This window comes from Haliaeetus leucocephalus, unplaced genomic scaffold, assembly GCF_000737465.1.
Source record: "Haliaeetus leucocephalus isolate CR32 unplaced genomic scaffold, Haliaeetus_leucocephalus-4.0 Scaffold1000, whole genome shotgun sequence".
Classification (NCBI taxonomy): domain Eukaryota; kingdom Metazoa; phylum Chordata; class Aves; order Accipitriformes; family Accipitridae; genus Haliaeetus; species Haliaeetus leucocephalus.
The window spans coordinates 3,668,770-3,687,347 of record NW_010973436.1 but is presented as its reverse complement, the minus strand read 5'-3'; the positions used below and the strand labels follow the sequence as shown (position 1 = coordinate 3,687,347).

Here is an 18,578-nt window from a genome sequence, read left to right as displayed (position 1 = left end):
AGCTGGCTACCCCCCAGCCCTGCTGTTTTGGGGGGTCTGCAAAAGGCAGTGGAAGAGTTGGGGTGTCCCATGGCATACAGCTTTTAGGGGATCACCAAAGATGACCCCCCCCACACCCCCGCAGCCTGCAATTTGCTCCACTGAGGCAGCAGGAGTTTGGCAGGGGCGTAGGAGGGGGCTGCGCTTAACCTATGGCCACCGATTAATTATCTTCATGAATTAATTGCGAAGCAGGAAGGATTACGACAGCCCTCGTACCCATGTCCTCTAAAGCTTCAGTGAGTCAGATGATGGGGAAATTTCCTTAAAAAAAAAAAAAAAAAGAGAGAAAATATGGTGGTTATTGTTGTGCTCTTCTAAGATAAATAAATAAGCCCATGCAGGTCCGGGGACAAGCAGGGCCTGTTTCCAGGAATCGCAGCGCTTCTGCGCGTTCCCGGCCCTTGGGGCGTGGGGGGAGTTAGTGATTTTTTTATATAACAGCAGAGTGTGGAGCAGACAGCGAAGGTGTGGAGTTTGGGGGATTTTTTTTTTTTTTTTTTTCCCCCTCTTCCCTCTAGTTTCCCCTGCCATGTTTGCTTGGCTTCATGCACGGCTGCTCCTGCGTCCGGAGGAGGGAGCGGGGCTGGTTTTTCCCTGCTGCGGGTGCCGGTGGCAGCTGAGCTTGCGCTTACCTGCTGCTGGGGAATCCGGCAGGGATAACCATGCTGGAACCAACGGACCTTTGGGAATTGGGCTGCTGAAGTTGAGAAACGACCAGATTTAGGCTCTAGGGGTGGGTGCCGATGGCCGCGGTGGGCGACGGCGAGTGGCACGTGCTGGGGAGGAAAGCCGGCCGTGTTTTCCGAGGGATGCTGGCTTTGCCTCCCGAGGGATGCTGGCTTTGCCTCCTGCCCTTATCAGTAGGAAACCGCTCCGGGGTGGGGCTGGCTACAACTCCAGCATCCGGGTGTTTGGGGATGGAGGTTGTGATTCCAGCCAGGTCTTTTATTTCTTTTTCCACGCTCCAACGGCGCCGAGTTTACGGCACGTGTGTTCCTGGTTCCCCCCTGCCCTGCCCCACCGGCCTTTTGCCGTGACGAGGTTTCCCCGTTTGCTGGTTTTTCGGTGCTGTGGGGAAAGGGAAGAGCCCTGCGTGCGTGAGCGACAAAGTGATGAATCATCGGAGCAGGGGGGACATTTTCAGGGCTGAGGGTGGGGTGGCCGTGGAGCCCGAGCAGCACAGCCCTGCGGGGAAAGAAACAGCCACTGCAGAGAAATGGGGCTGGGGAGGCCTGGTTGGGGGTGCCCCCCCCCCCCGCCAAAAGCACGTGAACTGGGGGTAGAAACACTCTTCTGGGTCCCTGCGGCTCTCCCCGTGTCGTGGGGGGGTGGGGGGGGGGGTGCTGGGGTCTTGATGTTGTGATGGCACGGGGGGGGGATCTCAGCCCTGGATCGTCGTTTCTCCCTCCTTTCCTGGGGGGTGCAGATGGATGGTGGGGAGGAACGGAGCTTTCCCAGCACCCGGCACATCCCCATCACCTCTGGGCTCTGTTCCCGGGGGCACCTGGAGTTTGTGGTTTGGGTTTTTTTTTTTGGGGAGGAGCGGGGGGACACACCTCCAGCTGCCCCCACCAAAAAGGAGCCATTTCGTAACTGCCCTGCACGGGGTTATCCCGCTCCCCGGTCAAAGAGGAACCGGGCCGAGGGGGAAGCGACTTGCCAGGGTTGAAGGAGCGCAGCGGTGTCCCCGGCGTGGGCGCTGCAGCCTGGCAGTGGCACCGTGCCGCTGGCACGTCCCCGGGTCAGCATCGTGGCATGCCGTGGCCGCAGCCCGTGCCGGTGTCGACCCGTGGCAGCTGTTTCGTGACGGCTTCCCCGACCCTCTGTTTGCTGAGGGAGATTTACGGGGCTCTCCGCAGCCGCAGGAGCCAGCGCTCGGGTGTTTTACAGCCCTGTAAAAGAGCAGAGAGCGTTCGGAGGTGCGACGCGTGCCCGCCACCGCGTCGTGCCGTGCCGGCTCCAGCCTCGTGGGCGTCCCGCGGTGGCCTTTCTGTGGTGGCATCACCCCGTCGAGCCCAAGGGAAGCAGGAGCTCAGGCTTTGCCGAGCCGTGGTGCGGTCCCGGTGCCCGGGGCGCATGCCCCCCGCAGCCGGCGATTCCCGGGGCGAGCCGCGGTTGTTGTCACCCTCACGGCCGAAGCAGGGGAATGCGCTGGTGGTGTAACGCTTGAAGGGACGAAAAGGATGATCTCTTCGTGAATATACAGGAAATACACGCTCATTTTTATTTTTTTTTTCTGCCCACTGGTATGTCCAGAAAGAGCCCCAACGGTTCCCCCTGATTCATTGCAAGGTCGTGCCCCACCGCAGGGTTGGTGCCTGGCACTTGGGTTTCGGTCAGAGCAGTTTTTCCTTAAGGATTTGCATGCATGTAGGGTCCCCCGACCTGGCCAGCCCAGGGATGCAGGAGGGCGAGCTCCGCGCTCCAGGATGAGCTCTGGTTCCTTCTAGCGAGACCCCCGAGCTGGCTGGAGGTGAAGGCGATGCATTGCTGAGAAAACCGGGAACGATGGGGGTGATCCCGGCACTGATGCTGGCCCCGGTCCTGTCCACCCGATGCTGACAGCCGCCTTTGAAGAAGCCATCCCTTCTCCAAACATCTTCCCCCTCACTTTCTGCTGAACGAACAGGCAGTGGAGCAAAGCTATAAATATTAAATTGCAAAAAGAAAAGAAAGAGTAAAGAAACCACACCATTTCCCTGCGGGCAGAGGAAGAGCGCGGGAGGGCCGAGACCTGAGCGAGGGAGGTGAGCAGGGCTGCGCGGTGCCTGCCTGGAAGGACCTCACCAGAAGCAGCTTGGCATGTCGTGGTGGGGGGGAATCTGGCCTGGGAGGATGGTGTGGGGCCAGATCCTGGCTGCCGGCAGCTTGTGTCGTGCTGTAGGTCTGTAGGATGGAGACAGAGCTCGGCAGCCCCCTCGGGAAATGGGGGGGGATGCTCCGTCCCTGGAGGCACGGCAGGCGGTTCGGGAGGCGTTTTGGGGAGGTGGGTGCTATGGGGCATGGGGACGAGTACCGCGGTGCGGCCCAGGCGATTTGCAGCGGGCGGTGGGTGGGTTTGCCTGGACGGGGTCGCCTGGGGAGGGTTCAGGGTCTTTCAGTGGCATATCCCGCCCCAGCCCCACCGTCCCTCCAGTCTTTGCAAAGAGGCTGTACCATCTTATTTTTAAAGAGTCTTCTAAGAATTGCTCCCGGGGTTTTGTCACCCTTCCTACAAGTGCATTCAACTCTGAACAAACTCCCCACACCCTGCTGTCTGCTTAAATCCCCTCCTTTAGTTAAATCAGTGCAACTTTCTTTCCGGATAAACCTGAAACGCCCAGGCAGCATCCTTCCCTGCTAGTTACATCCCTCTTTTTCCTTCCCATACGTGCACACTATTAACGAAAGTGATTTACTTCTTGTATAAACAGTTGTGAAGCCAAAGGTTTCCCATCACCCTGCCCTGGCTCAGCCCCTTCCCCTCCGCCCGGCACAGCGTTATTCGGGGACTCTGCTTCGGTTGTAAATTCTCCTTTCAGCGTGCAGCCTTTGAGTTTGTACAGCTGCTGCCGTAGCACCCAGTTGCTGAAATTACCAGGGCCGAGGGGGCACCCAGCCTGGGCACCTTCAGACCCCCCCAGTGCCACGCTGGGAGCAAGCGGAGGGGCTGTGGGTGCTCCCCGGTGCAGGGTCCGATGGCTGGCAATGAGTTTGAGGACGGGCAGGGGAGTTTTTGGAGCCTTAGTGACAACCGAGAGCAGCAGGTCTGGCTTTTGCCCAGCCTGTTTCCTCGAGATTTTGGGGGAATCACGTGGGATGGGGAATTTTTAGGGGGAAATGAGGGGGCTGCAGCCGGGTTGGGCCGGCAGAGCAGGGTTTGCAGCCGCCTGGCGCGCAAGGGAGCGTTTCCCTGCTGCCGGCTTGCGAACCCCACGGGAGGAGCGGAGGTTGGGTGCCAGCGGGCTCGACGCTGGCTGCAGCTCTCGCCTTATCTGCAGCAGGGTGGGTGCCATGCTCAGCCCCGGCCCCGCCGCCGCTCCTCGGGGACCGCTCCAGGCTCGGAGCAGGCGAAGATCTCGCCTGGAGAAAGCCCAGCCTGGTGGGAGGAAAAAAAACCTCTGGGCTCCAAGACGGTCAAACCGGCGTAACTCGTGCCGGGGAGGCGGCAGCACCCGTAGCGAGGACCCGACCCGGTTGCAGCGGCACGGTGCCAGGGCAGGGGCTGGATTGGCAGCGGGGGCTCCCGAGAGACGAGTTTGACCTTCACGGAGCAGAAGAGTGCCAGGCTGAGCCGGGGGGAAAGGAGGGGAGAGGAGAAAGCTCTCCTCTGTGGGTAAGCGGCGATGGCTGGGTGCTCCCCTGGGCGTGATGGGTGCTGTTGGGGCTGGGATGGCAGCGGGGACAGCCCTGGGGCTGTTTGGGAGGACAAGTCACAGGCTGTCCCCAACTTGTTTATTCTTGGGGCCGGGGAACAGCTGTGGCTCCCGTGGATGGGGCGGCCACGGCGCTGGGGCTGCCGGCAGCGGTACGGTTACATGAAATCTGCCTTCTGAGAAGCCTCCTGGCCGGGCGCTAGGGGCTGGACACGGCGTATTTATAAATATTACCTCCTTCCAGCAGCACGGGGCCGCGGTGGGAGGGAGGGAGGAAGGAGGAGTGGGGGCGGCGCTGGGAATGGCACCGGTGGGGAGGCACGGGGTGGCCGCTGTCACCTTGCGCCTTCTGCTCGTGGCAGGTGGCACCGTGGACTTGGGGCGCGTGGAGCTCAAGGGCTGGTTTTGCTGAGCATCCCCACTTTCCGGGGCGTTTTCTAGGATTTTGGGACACGCGGTGCCTCTAAATCCCAGCGCCATGGTACGTTGCATCTGCCCTGCTGGAACCAAGCTGGGGGCCAGGGATGATGCTGTCCTGCCAGTTCCCCTTATTGCTCATTCATGCAGTTATTGGAAAAAAAAAAAAACCCAACACCCAAGTTGCCTGGAGTCAGCCCGCGGTGGAGCAGGACGGGGTTTGCTCTTTGGCCGTGGGTCGCACGCGGGGCCCCCCGCTCCCGGCTCTCTCCCGCGCGCTTGGGAGCGCGCGACCTTTGCCGAGGTGAGTGGGACACGGCGCGGCCGCGCGGCGTTTTCCTCGCCGGTGCGGCCGAGGCCCCTCCAAGGTCACCCCGCTCCTCTCCTCGCCTCGTCGCTGAAAGGCGGACACGATACGGGGCTGATTAATCACTCAGCCCGGGGTGGTGCTGGGCTGCAGAGTGTCCCCGGCCCCTGCGCTGCTGTTGGCTCATCCTCGCCCGAGGAACGTCCTTCTGCCTGTTAACACTTTTATTTTTAATTGCCGCTGTCGGGCGGGGGGGTGGGAGGGGAGGGCAGGAACTTGTTGGCTCGGGCTGTTTGCGCTAGCGGGCTGTGAATTCCCCGGATGGTCAGTCGGACAGTGATGTTTCAATCAGGGCTCCCGCACCGTGCCAACCACCCAAAAACCCAGGGCTTTTGCTCTGGTTTGGAGCGGCCATAGAAGCAGGATGTGGCCCCTCTGCGGTGGGGTCCCAGGGGTCCCCCTGCCTCCCCCAGACCTGCTCCGGGGACTGCCCCCGGACCTGGCCCGCGGTGCCAGCCTCCACCTGCCGTGCCCGGCTGGGGTGATGGCACGCATGCCATCCCCCAGCTGTGCCATGCCGGGCAGAGGGGCTTTTTGGGGTGAAGGAGAGGCTTTTTGGGGTGAAGGAGAGGCATCGGAGCTAGGCTGCGTATTATTAACCCCACAACGGCTGCCACGCACGGGTGGGCTCTCATGGATCTACCTTGGCACCACCGGAACCAGGGGGGCATTTTTATGGACCCCATTTATTCTGCCCTGGGGGTGACACTGTGACAAGGGACACTCAGCCCTGGCTTTTGTTTCCCAGGGACTGATGCTTTTTCCTCCACCGGGTCCCTGTTACCTCCCTGGTGAGTCAAGCTTACCTGGGCAGTCTGGGGACCGCTTTAGCCAGGGTCCTGCTGCCTTACAAGACTTGTGTTAATGTTTTTACTGTGCTGGATACCTGGGTCGCTTCCAGGAGCGGTATTTAACGCATGGAAGGGAAAACATTTGGCCTCTGACCCAAGTGCCTGTTAACAACGCCGCTGTCCACGTTTCTGAGATGCCGGGGCTAAAAACAGTCCCGGTGACTCAGTCTCTCATTGGCGTTGTCAACTGACCCCGGCTTTTATTTGCCAAGTCCCTCCGCCTTCTCCTTCTCCCTTTCAGGGCTGCGTGCTCTCTGCATGGGGAAGGCGGCTCTGGCTGGGGCTGGGGTGGCTCTGGCCATCCACCTGCCTGACCCATCTCCTGCCTGACCCATCTCCTGCCTGACCCATCTCCTGCCTGACCCATCTCCTGCCCGCTGGGTGGGTGGTTGGGAGGGCACTGTTACTCTCTGGGGTTGGAAACGGGGCCATCTCACCCCCTCTCCCACCACCCCATCCTCATCCCAGAGGGCTGTAGGCTGGATGGGACCTCTGGAGTCTCTGGTCCAGCCCCAAGCACGGCCAATGTTGGCGTTAGATCAGGGTCTCCAAGGATGGAGGTTGCCCTGTGGCTAGGGTTTGGCTAGGTGAGGAATCCCTTCTTAATACCCCGGGTTGGACCCTGCCCCGCTGTCAACCACAGATCCGTGTGCTCCTCTGCATGAAGATGAAGGACACCAGCCTTCTTCCCACTGGCTGCCGGTGTTACCCGACCCCTGACACCATGGGTACGCCGGCACGGCATAAATCACCCCTGTGGTGGCCTTGCCAAGTCAGGGTGAGTGCCCCAAAGGAGATGCCGCGCGGCCGGTCCTAGCCGCACGGGAGCGGATGGGTGCCAGCCGCGTTGCTGGCGGCGGGGGGGGCACAGCAGTGGCTTACCGGCCTGACCCGGGGGAGCTTCCACAGCTGGGGGGCAGGTGGGGGACCTTGATCTGCTCAGGGTGCTCGGGGACGTGCTGCGGTGTCCTCATGGGACAGTGGTACAGCCAGCACAGGGACGTGATGCAAAGCAGCTTTGCATAACGGGGGCGTGGGGGGGGTCCCCGGCACCGTGCTAGCTGTGTGGGGCGTCACGCAGGCGTCCTTGTCGTCTCCTGGCTTTGTCATTGCCATCCTGGCTGGCCAGCACTGGTGTTGCTGTCCTGGTGGGGACTGGCTGTGGGTGCTGGAGGGACCCCACGTATTGCCCAGCAGCATGCGGGGCCGAATCCGGCTGCATAATGCTGGTGCTTATTCTGCACCCGCTCCAGGCACACGGAGGGTGAGGGATCCCTGCGTACCACATCCTCTGGAGTGACCAGGGATGGCTTTTGCCCCTCTGTGTATTTGCAGGCAGGGATGTCGCTGCAGGCAGCACTGCAGCTCCCGAGGGGATGCGATGGGGCAGACCCAGCCTCGGCTCCAGCACCCCGGTGAGCCCGGCGGTGGTGGCTGCATCTGGTTTTGCCACGCTTTTTCTCAGCTCGATTGCTAACTCCTGTGTTGCAGTGAGAAAAACAAGCAGGTTTGGAGGTTTTTTGCAACTTCCCCCCCCCCCCCACCCTGCAACCCATGTGGCTGCTACTGCCTTAAAAGCAGGGTCCTGAAAATGAGGAAACACGGGGCTGGCCCCGGCAAGGACCACGGAGGAGCTGCGACCCGCTGGCCCTGGCACCCAGAGGCCCCCCGGTGCTGCCATCCCACCCCCAGGTAACCCCTGCCCCATTGTCCCCCTTCCCCACACAGCGGGGTGGCAGCGGAGCCCGTCCCTGGGCTGCGGGCACCCATGGGGTGGCTTTGTGGGTGCCCGGCGGGGCGGTAGCTCGGTGCCGTTGGAAATCTCAGTCCGGAGCAAACAGCACCGGGCTCCCGGCTGCCTGCACCCAGCCAGCCGCTGCCTGCCCCGAAACGGCGGTGGGTGCTCGGTCCTGCCCGGGTTGGGGTGCGTCGGGCTCCCTCGCTCGCCGTCCCCGCGTCTCTCCTCCCCAACCCCCCGGCATCTGAAAATGAAAAACGAGGAAGGAAGGCTCGGCGGGCGCTTGCTGTCGGTAGCAAGAAGCAGAGAGCTGTTTTCACTTCTTTCTTCTCCCTTTTCCTTTTCGCCGCCCTCTTGGTTGTCAATGAAGCGGCCCAGAGCGGCGGGTGGGTGGGCAGCGTGGCCCCCAACCCAGCTCCCCTCCTTCCCTGGGGGTCCCCACTCCTGGCTGAAGCTGCCGATTGATTTTTCCGCTCATAAACGGCCACAATCGACCAGGAAATAAACACATGCGAGGGAGCGGGGCTGGGCCGGCGGCTCCTCGGTGCAATGAGTTTGGGGGTTCTCAGCTCTGTCTTCGGGGCATCACGGGGCATCGGTCCCCTCTTCTCTCTTCAGCTTTCGAGGGAGTGGGCAGGAGATGCGCTGCGCTTGCTCTATATGTGTTTGTGTGCCCATATGGTGCAGGCAGGACAGGCAGCGTGGATACCGCTTCCCCACGGGCTGCCCAGGGAGGGTAACGCGATCCCGCTGTATTTTGCAAGGGCTAAATCTGGAAACTGCCTTACGGCAGCTTTTATTTCTAACCCACACCTGGGCGCAGCGATGCGCTCGGGCAGGAGGTGGTGGGGTGCTGCGTGGGTGTGGGGACAGTAGTGCGGCTCCGGGTGTTTTGTCCCTTTGGGGTGGCACTGGGTGCCCCACGCCGGCTCTCCGCAGCGGTTCACGCGTTGCGGAGCAGCACCCGATGTCACTCGAGAAAGTACCGGCGGTTGCTGAGCAGCCGACCCCGCGCCACCGGCTGTCGCTTTATAAACTGCATCGGCAGCCTGGGTTGCAGTGATGCTGGGCTCCCGTGGGGACAGGGGACAGCTCAGGGCCACGCAAAGTCCTGCGGGGGACAAGGCAGCTCTGGGTGGCACGGGGGATCCTCTGGCTGGAGCCACCCCCGAGTGCTGCCCCGGCGTGGGGGGAAGCGTGTTGGTCTCTTGATGAAATAACACCCTCAGAGGAAAAGCAAGAAAGGTCCAGAAATAACCGTGTCGCTAAATAGCAGCAGAGATATTCTGAAGGGAGATTAATTCCCTGGCTCCGGCCCTGCGCGTTGTCCCAGTGGTGGGTCTGGTGTGCGGTGGTGGAGTGCGGCTGGTGCCTGGGCAGCCCCCAGGCACTGATGGAGCCCACCGCTCCCCAGCACCCAGGGAGGTTTTCACTCAAAATGCTGCTCTGGCTTTAGGATGCAATCCTGCAACGGAGTGAGATTAGCTTTTTCCCCCACCCCAAGGAACTAGGGGCAGGGTTGTAGGGTTTTCAGAGCAGAGGTAGAGTTTCCTTTGGGAAATCGGTCCCTGCATTCCTCGGTTGACCCTGGGCTGGTGCTTTGGGCTCCCCACCCCGGACCTGGGGGCTGCAGCTGGGGTCAGGATCAGCCCAGCTCCACGGCGTGTCCCGCCGATGGTCGGTGATGGGCAGCACACCCTGTGCTATGGGCAGGGGGGTTGAGGGCCCACCTGGGTACCGGCTGCTCCAGGCATGGAAAAGCCTCCCTGCGTCCCCCCTGCTGCTGGTCCCCGCTCTCCGGACAGGAAAGGTGGAGTTGGGGTATGGAGAGCTGCTGGGGACCGTCCACCCTTTCCCTGCTCCCTCCTACCTTCCTGCCCTTCAGCCCCTCTTCTCCCTCTCCATCCCCTTCCCATTGCTCCGTCGACCCCCCCGGACCCCCCGCTGCCTTCCTCCCTCCCCTCCTCTGCTCTTCCCTCTCCGTGACCGATGGGGACGTTGGCCCAGCAGGTGCCCTGGCAGCACCCACCAGGAAACCCAATGCCTGGACATGCCTTGGCCGGCCGTGCTGCCCGCTCGGAGCCAGGCAAGCTGCTGCCCGTACACCGGGATGGACCCTTGCCGGGGTGCCCTCCGGGTAGGGACCAAGCTGGAGCTGCCCCTGGCGCGGGGATGGCTCCGGCTCAGCGGGAAAGCCGCTGGGTGTGCTTTTTCTAGGATGCTAACATCTTTCGCCTTCTCAGGAATAGCAGGCATCCCGGATGGAGCTGCCATCCCACGTGCTTTATTTCTGCTCCCCTGGACCGACGGATGGCGGGACGTGTCCCCAGGTGGGACGTGTCCCCCGGGGTGGGGTGCCCGCACCGTGATGCTGGCCGGGTCCCCATCCTTTCCCACTGCCGGCTGCCTCCCTCCCGCCTGCCACTCTCCCACCCGGGCTGACTCAGAGCGAAAGCAGAAGCTGCTCGACGTTTCGGGGGGCGGGGGGGAAGCCAAGCAGAACCAAGCAGGTTATTTTAAACCTGACCTAATTTCCCCCCTCTCCTTATCAGGCCCAGCTCTGGCAACCCTTCCCCATCCTCACCCTCAGCAGCTCCCCTTCTTGGGAGCTTCCCGGCGGAGAGGGCAGCGCTTTCGACTCCCCCCATCCCCATTTCTTATAAGGGAGCAGCGGGGGGGTCCTGCAGCCAGGCGGGGCGGTGGGACCCGGGCCAGTGGGTGCGAGTGGGTGCCGTGGGTGACTGTGCTTTGGCACACTTCACGTGACACCCTCCCGTCCCCACATACCGGCTGCCCTTCCTGAGAAAAGCCTGGACCCTCCCAGCTCCACAGCAGGGCAGCTCCATCCTCACCCTTGACACCGAGTTTCCCCAGTGCTGGAGGTGCTGGCTGCTCGGGCTTCCTCCTCCTCCTCCTCCTCCTCGTCTCGTCCCCCAACCCTGCGCCCATCGAACCGGGGTCCCCGTGCAGCCACCCGCGGGGAGCGCTCAGCCCTGCTGCTGCTCACGGTGCTTTGTAGGGCCACAAGTAGCTGCTTGCTTGCAAACACGGGGGCTGACCGCAAAGTTTCCCACGCACAGCTTGAAATCCCTTTCCTGCTCTCCCCAATTCTGGAAACCCCCGAAAATGGCCGTCTTGTGTGGCCGCTGCGCCTCTCGCTCCCTGCCCTGGCCGTGCCCCGGCTGTGCGGCGTGAGCTGGGTCTGCAAAGCACCATCGGTCCCTCCACGCTGCGATGGCTCATCCCGTCTCCCTGTGGCTCTTGGAGGCTTTTCTTCTCACCCTGCCCTTAATATTTGGAGTTATTACATCTCCCGTGTGCATCTGCTGTGGTTTATCCCCCCTCAGCCTTGTTTTATCCGCTGTGGGCTGTCCCCGGCATCGCTGGGTCCTTTTCCAGGGCTCTGCTGTTGCTCGTCTCAAACATTCCCCTGTGCTGTCCTCTAAGGCCGTTTGCGACAGCTGTCTTAACGAAGCTCCAATTGATAACTGTCCCAGGCTCTTCTTCTCCCATCCCCCTTCAGATGGGCCACCATGTCTAATTAATTACCTTTCTCTTGCTGTTCAATAGCTGGCTCTTGATCCATGTAATCGTATTTCTGTCCATGCTGGCTTGATTTAATTTCCCCCTTAGGATATCGCGTGGCACTGTGTATCAGATGCCTCACCGAAACCCCGGTGTGTTGTGTCCGCCGTGGCCCCTTTGTCTGCAATTACGCATTGTATTTAAATAGCAAAACCCTCCAGATTTGTCAGGTTACGCTGCCGCAGAGCAAACCCCGGGTGTTTGGCTCCTGCCCGTTCCCCTGGCAGCGGTTGCTTTGGGTCCCGTGCTCCGCTTTCCCTCCCACCCTGCGGATGCTGTGGTCCAGACCCCCCCATCCCGCCCGGCATCTCCCGCATCCCCATCCCAGCGCCGTCTGGGAAACCAGCCCCGTGGAGACCCATCATCGTGTCCCGGAGAGCCCTGGGTATGGCAGCTCCCTTCACCCCTCCATCCTCATCCCCCCCTCCACGGGCCGCCGTCCCCTTTGTACGGGGGAACAAGGGCTGGTCTGTGCGGTGCGGGGGCCTCGCACGCCTCCCCCCCCCGGCCTCCGCGCTCGCGTGCCGGCCCCGCACAGAAGCCGCGTTGTTCGCCCCGTGCCAGAGCTGAGGTTTTGGGGCAGCCGGGCTGAGGGTTAAAGCTTGCCTCCGGCTCCTGGCACCCGCCGGCCTTTTCTTCCTGCTCTTTCCTTGCTTTCTCTTTCCCTTTTGCTCCGCACCCGGGTTCTGGTTTTTTCCTGGCCCTTCTCGCTTTGCTCCGGTGTTTTGGAAGTTGGTGGCTCAAAGCACGCTCCAGCTGAACCCGGCGGTACGTGAGTCCACGCTGGCCGGGTGCGGGGTCCCGGCTGCTCCCTGCTTTCCCCGTCCCCCCCACCCCACCAGGGTGTCCCCAGGGAGAGCGGTGGCATGACGGGGAGCTGCGGCAGGAGGGCAGACCCGTCCGTCTGGCGTTGGGGCGATTGTCCTGGCTTAGTCACTGGCTGGTACGGGTGCTCCGGGATGTCTGCTCCCTCCCCGTGCCTCAGTTTCCCTGCTGCAAAAGTGGTTGTCGCTGATGTGCCGTGTCCTCCTCTCAGGGTCACCTCCGTGCTCAGCGGGCGCCCGCGTCCCACCCCCCTGGTGCGCCATGGCGTCCCGTATCGGTCTGCGGATGGAGCTGATGAAGCAGCAAGCGCAGCAGGAGGCCGAGAGGGAACGGGTGCAGCAGCAGATGATGATGAACTACATGCAGCAGCAGCGGATGCCGGTGGCCTCCACCCCGGCCATCAACACCCCCGTCCACTACCAGTCCCCGCCACCTGTGCCTGGAGAGGTCCTCAAGGTACAGTGCTGGGGGTGTCCCCCTTGCCCCGGGGCCGAGGTGATGTGGGAGATCCCTGATGGTTTGTCTCCTTGCAGGTTCAGTCCTACCTGGAGAACCCCACCACGTACCACCTCCAGAAGTCACGGGACAAGAAGGTTCAGGCTTATCTCTCCGAAACCTACGGGAACAAGTTTGCTGCCCACGTCAGCCCCGTCAGCCACTCGCCCAAGCCACCCCCCGCCGCGTCCCCCGGCGTCCGACCCAGCCACGTCATGTCCTCCTCGGCGGGCAACAGCGCGCCCAACAGCCCCATGGCCATGCTCAACATCGGCTCCAACCCCGAGCGGGAGGTGAGGAGGTGCCAGCATGCTGCTGGGGGAGGCGAAGGTGCTGGAAAGGGCAGAGAAGCCCATTGGCACCTTACGCCTTTCCCTTTCAGTTCGATGAGGTCATCGACGACATCATGCGCCTGGATGACGTTTTGGGCTATATGAACCCTGAAGTCCACATGCCCAACACAGTAAGTCTCTGATGCGCGTTAGGAAAAGACCAGACCCTGGGCTGCGGGAGGGAGCGAGGGAGGGTGGCCTGGGGGTGTCCCGCACCCCCATGCTTGCTGGGGATGGAGGTGGCACAGAGGGGACCTGTCCTTCTTCCACATCCCTGCAGCGATGCCCGGGTGCCAGCCAAACCCAGCCTCGTCCCTGGGACGGGTGTCCCTGGGGACCTGGGGCTGTGGGAAGGGAGGCAGCGAGATCGTCCTTTTGCAACGGCAAGAGCCAGTTCTTCAGCTGCTTCTCCTCTTTAATGATAGTTGGGAAACCTCATAAAAAGCCAGAGAGACAGGAGAGGGGCATGGGGAGGGACCAAGCGTCCACTGCAGCGCAGGGGGATGTTAGTGCTGGGAGAGGTTTCCCAGCCAGAAACTTCCTCGGAGCAGCGCCGTCTCCCGGGTCAGATCCGTATGGCAGCATGTGCCTCCCAGTGGGATTCATCCTGCCGAGCCCTTCTCGGATGTGATTCATCTGCCCTATTTTAGATGTTGGCCGTGGGAGGGGATCAGCTGTGCCCTTTGAAGTCCTGTTTTCTTTGCTACTCTGATTATAGCTGTTTTAAGGGCCCAGGAAGACAATTACACCTGCCTGGGCTACGCGCTCGCATCCCAGAGGCCAAGCAGCCGGGCTTGAACCCCAGTCCCGCAGCCCCGGATGGAGCTAACCCGCCTGTCCCTCTGGTTTTCAGCTGCCGATGTCCAGCAGTCACATGAATGTCTATAGCGGGGACCCCCAGGTGACAGCCTCTCTCGTAGGTGTCACCAGCAGCTCCTGCCCCGCCGACCTCACCCAGAAGAGAGAGCTGACAGGTACGTCCCCAGCCCCAGAGCTGGCGAGGTGATGGCGAGTGCCAAAACCGGCCGGGGCTGCCCTGTCCCCGTGGGTGGGGAGGGCGGCTCTGGGGGGTGCTGGGCTGCTCCGACACCAGCCTGGGATGCTCGTGGGGCGAGATGCAGCCTTGTCCCCTCCGGGTGACGTTGTGGGTCTCGGTTACAGATGCTGAGAGCCGAGCCCTGGCAAAAGAGCGCCAGAAGAAAGACAATCACAACCTGAGTGAGTTCGGTGCTGGCTGCCCATGAGTGGCATGGCCTTCCCTCTCCCACCCCTGCAGCCCTTTCCCCATTGCTCTTCATCCTCGTTCCCCCTCCCTCTGAGTTGGGTTCCCCTTCCCAGCCCACCTCACCCTCAGGAAACACCCCCACAGCCCCCTGCCATGGCTCCCTCTTTCCCGGCTCCGCAAAATGTCTGCAGTGCAGGAGACACCCTGTTGTCCTTCTCGTTAGCACTGGGGGAAGGTCAGACCTGCTGGGGCGATGGATGGGAGCAAGGTGCCAAAGGGTTGGCCCCAGAGGTTTCTTATCCTGAGCCCCCCAACTCCGGAGGGTCTGGTTGGGGCACGACTGTGGCTCCCAGCCCCACGAGCTGGGAGCAGCAGCGTGGCCGGTGGGGGCTGTGGGACATCAAGCCTCTCCTGCTCCTGACACCTCCTCACCGCCATCCCTCTCTTCTTGCCCTGCAGTCGAGAGACGGCGAAGGTTTAACATCAATGACCGCATCAAAGAGTTGGGGATGCTGATCCCCAAAGCCAACGACCTGTACGTATCAGTGGTTTCTGCGGGACTGGGATAACTGTGGGTCTCGTGGGCTTGCTCGACCCTCCGCCCTGGGGCAGGCAATACTTGCAGAGGGGCTTTTTGGTGGAGCAGGGGTGAGGGGACACCTTGCTGGGATGGAGGTGGCAATCTCTTTTTCCATCCTGCACCGCAGGGACGTGCGCTGGAACAAAGGGACAATCCTGAAGGCATCTGTGGACTACATCAAGAGGATGCAGAAGGACTTGCAGAGGTCACGAGACCTGGAGAATCACTCACGGCGTCTGGAGATGACGAATAAGCAGCTGCTGCTCCGCATCCAGGTGAGCTTCCCTGTGCTCTTCCCTCCCTCCGCTCTGCTCCAGCCCCATGAGCAGCTCACTCCTGCCTCGCCAAGGGGATGGGCAGGGGCTCTCCTCCCTCTTACGGCTGTCAAGTCACCAGGAACAGTCTTCAGACAAACCAGACGTCTGAGGCTCAGGTCACCGCAGCGAGTGTTGTTCAGCTTTGCATGGGTCACCATTTTCCATCCTTCACCTCTTCCACGGGCTCCTTCCCTGTGAGCTTCTCGGTCCCCCTGTCCCTGCCACCTCCGTGAATGCCCCCGTGCCGCGTCCCTGTGCGCGACGTCCCCACCAAAAGACCTCCTGTGCTCTGTTGGCAGGAGCTGGAGATGCAGGCGCGCGTCCACGGGCTGCCCACCTCCTCGCCCTCGGGCGTCAACGTGGCCGAGCTGGCTCAGCAGGTGGTCAAGCAAGAAGCCAGCGGGGACGAGGGGACACTGGAGCCGCTGCTGCCACCCCCGGACCCTGAATCGCAGCTACAGCCGGCGCTGCCTCCACCACCCCAGTCTCCCTACCATCAGCTGGACTTTACCCACAGCCTGAGCTTCGATGATGGCTCCCGGGGCTTCCCGGACAGCCTGGAGCCCGGCCACAGTGCTTCCTTCCCATCCCTATCCAAGAAGGAGCTGGACTTGATGTTGATGCAGGACACCATGCTGCCCCTGGCCTCCGACCCCTTGTTCTCGGCCATGTCCCCGGAGGCCTCCAAGGCCAGCAGTCGCCGGAGCAGCTTCAGCATGGAGGATGCAGACATGCTGTGACAAGGAGCTGCTCCAACGCTGGGGGGGGAGAACTGGACCTTCGAGTTTGGTTAGTGAAGTTACAGGGCACTCTTCTCGCAGGAGGAGCCCGTCCTGCCGCGCACTTGAATCTACGTAGGAGTACCTTTTCTCTATGCAACGGGGGTCTTGGATCAAGGCTCGCTGGGTACCGCCGTGTCTTTTGCAAGCTTTTTTTGCCAGGAGCTGGAGCGGACCTTCTTGGCTTGCCGTGGCGTTGGCCTGACTGCAGATTCCCCAGCCCGGGAGTGTGATCTCGGCTGCTTTGCCTTTCAGTGAAACCCTCCCGGACCGAAGCCCTTCCCCAGGGTGCTGGCTCAGAGCCGGAGCGGGCAGGAGCCTTTGCATCCCTGGCAGGAGAGGGACAATGCTCAGAGCTTTTTTGTCTGGCTCGCTGCCTCCTTGCCATCTCGCTCTGGGAGCCCACGTCCCCAGCAGTGGCCTCTGAGCGCCGCGGATGCTTCACGGTGCCACGTCCTTCACGGTTCCTCCTTCCTCGGAGCACCCGCTGCCTCTCCGGGTCGCAGGGCCAGAGGGAGAAGAGGTGTTAATTGGAGCACGTTAATTCACAGGGCACGGGGGATGTCGTCCGAGTGAGCTGGGTCTGAGGCTATGAATTCGGGTTGATGTTGAAGGCTTCCAAAACAGCTGGGATCGGGTGTTTGATGCTCAGTCAACCCCCTGCTGTAACCCCTACCTTGTGGGGGGACACCCCCTCGGGGTTTGGCAGCACCCACCACCCCGAAACCTCGCTGGCCTCTGGACAAAGGGCTGCATGGTGCTGGGTGACCTTCAGCCTCCCTCGAGACATCCCCGCAGAGGTGCCTCTGCTCCGTAACACCAAGCCCTGGCTCTTTGGGTGGAAGGACAAAGGGTTTTTACACTTTTTTTTGGGGGGATACTTGTTGACAGCCCATGTCCTGACCCACATCTGGGCATGGAGGTCCAGGCTGTGGCCGGGGACCAGGGAATGGTTCGTACCGGTTGCCAAACCTGAGCTGCTGCTCTCTGCCTTTGGCTCGTGGGGTTTATTTCTCTTCCCAGTGTCACCAGCTCGTTCCCTAGCCCGGATGGCTCGGTGATGGGGACCTGCTTTGGGGTCTGCATCATCTTCTGTCTCCTCAGCCCGGCCGGTGGCGGGGAGGGAGCTAAGCAGGGGAGAGAGAAGCTGTTCACAGGGAAAATACCGCATGAATTTTTTCAGGGAGAGGGAGGGAAGGCTGGGGAGAGGAGACCCCTTTGCGATCCTGCCCTATAGCACAGCATCACCTCCCCGGGCTGTGGGAGCCGTGGCTGGGAGCCCATGCAGGGATGGGGGTCAGTGGGTGCACCCCGTCCTGGACCAGGGATGGGGGATGTCGTGGAGTTGGGACCGCGAGGGGAAAGCCCAGCCAAGGAGGGACAAACTTGCTCCTTCGTGGCTGGATTTGGGATTGCGAGGTGGGGGACAGCCCCGATGCCCCCCTGGAGAGGTGCCTGTCGGACGTGAGGGTGTGGGGAAGTGCAGAAGTTGGGGAGGAGAGTGGGAAAAGAAGAAGGAGGACGTGTCGGAGGTGTCCTGGAGTGCTGGGGCAGAGCGGGGTCTGGCCGCTGCCCTGCAGGGATGCAGGGAAGGGAGCGGAGGGGACGTCGGGGCGCTGGGCGAGGGGCTCCGGGCTGTGTGCTGGTGGGTTTGGGGCTGTTTTCACCCTGCATGTTCACGGGAGGCCTTGGCATCCTTTGCGCGCTGCCGTTAGTGCCTGTAAAGAGAATAATCTCCCCTGGCAGGGCGGTGGCACCCCGTACGCTGTGCTGAGTACCTATAGACGTGGGTGATCTGTGGACACCAGAGGGTCCGCACGGGTGCTTCAGGGCGGGCATGCGAAATCCCTGGTCGCTTGGGATTATCATGGCTGTGGGGTGGTTCTGCTGGGCTCTCGCTGGTGGTACACGGCACGCGTGGGGCTGGCTGGGGCGTGCGACTGCTCTGCGCCCTGCTCGGGGCACAGAACTGTCCGCTGCTCAGCACGAGACGTGGCGTCTCCCCTGGCCATGAGTAAACAGTTGTGGATTATTATTATTTTTTTTAATCTTTTGGAGTTTTTGTTTGTTTTATTTTTCTTTTCTTTTTTTAATGCACTGTGCTCTGATTAAAAAATTTTACTACTGTTTTATAAATAAATGTATAAAAGAATGAACTGGAATGGAAGAAGAATCATTAAAATATATTTATTTACAACATCCCGGAGCATTGCGGCGTGGGCTGTTTTCTTCTTGTCACGGAGGAGGGAGGGTCGTGGAGCTCAAAGCACCCGAAACCGCTTTCCCCCAGTGACGCCACGGCTGTGCCTGAAGCTCAGGCTGCAGTAGCATCCCCGTCTTGCAGAGGAGCTGCCCTGGATTTGGGGGGCTGCTTGGGGGCTAGGGGTTTTTTTGCAGGAAAGCCTGGCTTGGTTAGAAGGGGGAAGCACTGCTGTTCCTCTCATTCAACCAGTCCTGGGGTGGTTTGGGGTTTTTGGGGTCCCTCCGGAGCTTCGGGGAGGTCCACAACTCCTGGTGCTGAGCGCAGCTGGGACTTGTGAGGTGCTGACCCATCTGCTGATTGCTTAATTGGAACCAGCCTTGGCCCCTTAATTAATAATAGTCACAAGGCCCCAGAGAGCAGAGCTGGAAGGAGTTGTGTCTCCGGGGCTGAGCATGGGGGCAGGTTTG

General features: G+C 61.5%; 1 protein-coding gene across 1 annotated transcript; it reads left to right on the top strand.

Annotated features, from left to right (window-relative positions):
• Positions 1–7,662: 7,662 nt before the first annotated feature.
• TFEB (transcription factor EB) lies at positions 7,663–17,911 on the top strand. The gene is made up of 9 exons (XM_010584711.1): positions 7,663–7,724; positions 12,392–12,636; positions 12,714–12,968; positions 13,058–13,138; positions 13,861–13,981; positions 14,169–14,225; positions 14,692–14,767; positions 14,940–15,087; positions 15,429–17,911. Exons 2-9 carry the CDS (start codon positions 12,442–12,444, stop codon positions 15,867–15,869), a joined length of 1,374 nt encoding a protein of 457 aa, XP_010583013.1. The 5' UTR covers positions 7,663–7,724; positions 12,392–12,441; the 3' UTR covers positions 15,870–17,911.
• The last annotated feature ends 667 nt before the right edge of the window (positions 17,912–18,578 follow it).

Bases quoted from the DNA above. Each gene is read 5' to 3' on its own strand.
- TFEB (XM_010584711.1), top strand. From the start codon at position 12,442: ATGGCGTCCCGTATCGGTCTGCGGATGGAGCTGATGAAGCAGCAAGCG. The intron at 13,139-13,860 runs GTAAGTCTCTGA...TCTGGTTTTCAG, and splicing joins AAGTCCACATGCCCAACACA to CTGCCGATGTCCAGCAGTCA. The intron at 14,226-14,691 runs GTGAGTTCGGTG...CTTGCCCTGCAG, and splicing joins GAAAGACAATCACAACCTGA to TCGAGAGACGGCGAAGGTTT.